This window comes from Aptenodytes forsteri, unplaced genomic scaffold (genome assembly GCF_000699145.1).
Source record: "Aptenodytes forsteri isolate BGI_AS27 unplaced genomic scaffold, ASM69914v1 Scaffold59, whole genome shotgun sequence".
Classification (NCBI taxonomy): domain Eukaryota; kingdom Metazoa; phylum Chordata; class Aves; order Sphenisciformes; family Spheniscidae; genus Aptenodytes; species Aptenodytes forsteri.
The window spans coordinates 2328161-2332081 of NW_008794085.1; the positions used below are offsets into that span (position 1 = coordinate 2328161).

Consider the following 3921-nt stretch of genomic DNA (forward strand, 5'->3'; position numbering starts at 1 on the left):
AATCCCCTCATCCAGATCATCAATAAATAAAGATTTTAAACACTTGGCATATTTAAAAGTCCTGATTAAATACCTGAGGGTGGATAGGGTCAAAAAAACTCCAAAAAAGTATTACTGACTGCTGCAGCAATGATTTATCAGAAAGGTTAACTTGCTCTTCATAAGAAAGCCACACTCTTGCTGACACTGCTATAGTCCCTGATTGAGAGAGAAAACAAATTTTCTCAGAAGAGACAATTCAAGTTTCAACATGCTGTTAATTATTCTAAGTGACTTATATTTATACCTTCTGAATACAGTGCAAAAAAGGAAAAAAAAAACCCAACCCAACCATGTATTTATGTTTTTCTTTTTACAGGTCAACTTTGAGGAAATTATTTTTGTTGCTTAAAATTAAGTTATTTAACAACGAGTCGTAGAACCTAAGCATCAGGATAAAATTCAACTTTTTTGCTACTACTCCTTAATGGTGTAATACTGCACCTGAAATGATGTGACAGGCATATGGCCCTGGCCACCCATCATGAAATCAAATCCTTTGTAGCTGAGTTAGTTTCCTACACAGGCTGCGGTGTTGGCTATTAGTATGCTGCGCAGCTAGGACATTTATATAGAACTTAATTGTGCCTTTAAGCCTGGCTGTGTAGAGCAATAATCCACGGCAGGGAGCAGGAGGAGATCTTTAGTATGCCTCGTGATGCTCCCTGGCGCTCAGCAGAGCCACGTCCCATTGTGGCTGTAACATTCCTCACAAGTCTTAGGCATGCTACGAGAACCAGCCATGGGGAGAAGAACAATGGTATGCAGAGCCACCAGAAGGACCTGGCACAGTTGCAGCCCCACTTAAATGAGCCTCATAAGGGAGAAATTTCCCTTTACTATGGTCTCCACTTATACATTACTGTGAGGGACTTTGCATGGCCTGTCTGAACTCTACAAAGAATTTGTCTGTCTCATTTTTCACTTCGTCTCAAAGCAGCAATCCAGACAGACATACTAAATCAGTTTTGATTTGTTTTTAAATTTAAAAGCTGATAATTTTATGAAAGATGCATATTTTATAGCTGTCATATAATACACGTCATTCAAGTCTCAGATCAGTATTTTAACCGCATTACCATAAATGGTTGGATGCCAGCAAATGCAGCTAATAGTTCTGTCCTTGAGATAGCGCAGATCTGTAAATGATTGGTATGCTTTAAGATAAACATCTGGCTTGCCACCAGAACTGCTTTCATCTTCTGCTAGGGCCTTCCAGTCATCAAAAAAAGCATTCATAATTTCATTTTGCTGCAATGCAATTTCCATTCTGTTTTGTGGAAAGAACAGTTAACACTTTCAGTAATCCAGATGTGACTACTCAGGAGTAGAATCACAAATATTTCTGTAAAGAGGCAGCTTTTGTTTTTACACAAAATTATGGCCACAGTAGTAAAAAAAAAAAGAAAGTATTAATTCCTCAGCGATGCATCACTGTAAGGAAACCTTCTTCCATTTAAATATAAATAACTAATTGTACCAAGAATTTAACTCTAGTTCTGTGTGGGTCAAGTACAGTGCAATTGTCCAATTCTTGTGCAAAAAGTGTCAGTAAGTGGGACTTGTCCCATGACTAAGGGCTGTAGGACAGCACCTTTGCTCTTCTGCATAAGCCTCTGCTTGAGTGAACAGTGTTTGAAAGATCAGTTTTGCAGCTTGTTTGAAAAGGTGTATCACTATTAACTTTAACAGTTCTAGTATCTACTTAAACCAACATTTATATGGCATAGATTTCATATTAATTTTCATAGAAACAAATATTAAGTTAATATCTGTTAATATTAAAATAATAAGCAAGAGGGAAAAAAAAAAAACAACAAAAAAAAGGATATAGAAACAAAAGAAGTATCGGTATTTGACCAGACCAGTGGTCCGCTCAAACAAGAGTTCTTGCTTGTATTCTATATTATTTCAGGGAGCCTTTAATGTGGATTGCTGCAGTAATTTTACCTTAAATGCACTGATGTAAGAAATTCTTTCAGCTTCTCAGATGACAGACTCTCTTCTTTCTCTTCATTTGACAACTGTCTAGGAAAATACTGCGTGGCTGCATTTTTTGGATAGGTCCTAACCAGTTGGAATAAATTTGAATGCGAGTAAGTGTAGAAACAATTTCAAAGACAGAAACCCATGTAATGTGTAAAATTAAAAGCTAAGTATATTCAGTTTTTCTAAAAACTCTTTGGAAAAGAGTGAAAGAAGAAAGATGCAAACAGAGCATCCAATTCTGTTCTCTTAATCAGTTTGTAACTGAGTAACTCCAGAAGAGTTGAGTTAATTTACATAACTTTAGCTGAGATCAGAAACAGTGCGTAGCTTAACAAATAAGCTGATAAATATTTTCTCACACCTACCATTTTGTCTGAGTACTAGCTTCTCTTACTTTTGGAACCATTTGTACACCCACATCTTTTTCAAGCATTTTAATACTGAAAGTTTTGTCTTGATAGGACGTGCATTCAACGTAACTGTCTTTTACATGTGAAGCGTTCTTATCAGTAAATGTAACTGGTGCACCAAACTTCCTGCGTACTCGAGAAATCATATACTTAATCTGGAAAAGAGATATTTCTGTAGTTAGCAGAGGAGAAAGTTTTTTGGAAAGTTCGTTCTGTAAAATGGCAGCATTTGTATAATTGTAGAATTAGTTCTAGTGATGATTTCTGTGCTGAGTTTACTTATATTTCTGCATTTTGAAATTCTGAAGTGGTCATATAAATAACCTACATATGTAATAGAAGACAGATTTGTATTTCTAAAACAAGAAGTTGCCTTTAGGTAACATTTTGGATTACTGCTAGTAGGATAAGAGAATTACATTTTCTAATTCATTCACTATGAAAACTGCACCTTTAATTAAAGGATTGATTTGCAGGAGGTCTTATGTAATACTGCATTGGACTTCCAAGACCTAACTTTTCAGCCCTTCCCTCTTAGTGCAATTCTCAACTTTGGGTGAGGTATTTCAGCTTCCTTTGCAGTGCCTAGGGAGAAAAAAGTTACCCCGAAGAGGATCCACAAAAATTTGAGTGAGGAGTTTCCTTATAGTGAGAACTAAGAAGGAAGAAGGTATGTGGCTTGAATTCTACCCACAAAGAGAGGTAGGCACTTGATTTCAGGCAGTAGAGAGGTATCGCTTTGTCTTGGATTCATAGCCAGGTACTTTCTCCCAGCACCTCCCACAGAACTGGAAAGGAATGTAGGCTGAGAATACTTCTGAGTGGACCTTGCCAGGAAAGTAGAATACAGAATACTTGAACTGTGAATGTGGGTTAAATTTAGTGACTGTTCTAAAGCTAATTCACAATCGGACATCTTTTTAAGTATAAGCAAGATGTCCAGTTGCTGAGAACTATCAAAACTTAGTCTTCCCTGCGCAGGGATTTAGGTATTGAGTAAAAATCACTGATGGACAGTGAAATTCTTGCAGATGCCCCACACATCACAAGTTAGGTGACAGCTGTGAGTGGATCTACTTTTCAGATGTATAATTTTCTCAGTATAATCTGTAGGTGTAGTTAATCAAATATGTCCTTCTGTAAAGTCAGCTTGTAATACCTGTAGTCAGTAACATTTATTCTGAGGTAGAGAGCCCTTAAAAGCGTTGCATGCTACTTAAATGCCATCCATATAATGAAACAGAGTTCACTGGGCTCCATGGATACAGAATTAGATCCTTAGAACATAATCACAATGACTCAACTTGTAATCTGGCCAGATAGTAAATTGAGCAAAAAGTGGCAGAGATGCTAATGACCAAAGATGATCAGGACTTTTGAACTTACAGCTTAAAAAGTAGATATGTCCAATGCAGTCTCACATGCTTTATTTGCAGGATTTAAAGAGAACAGAGTTGTAATATAAAAAAAAAAAAAAAAAAAA

General features: G+C 36.5%; 1 protein-coding gene across 1 annotated transcript in view; it reads right to left on the reverse strand.

Annotated features, from left to right (window-relative positions):
* Positions 1–3921, reverse strand: part of WDR63 (WD repeat domain 63) — a 26395-nt gene that overhangs the window by 14156 nt on the left and 8318 nt on the right. The window contains exons 6-9 of the mRNA XM_019470650.1: positions 2394–2593; positions 1990–2106; positions 1119–1309; positions 74–198 (exon numbers count right to left, since the gene is read on the reverse strand). Coding sequence (XP_019326195.1) covers positions 74–198; positions 1119–1309; positions 1990–2106; positions 2394–2593 — 633 coding nt within the window. The remainder of the gene's footprint in view (positions 1–73; positions 199–1118; positions 1310–1989; positions 2107–2393; positions 2594–3921) is intronic.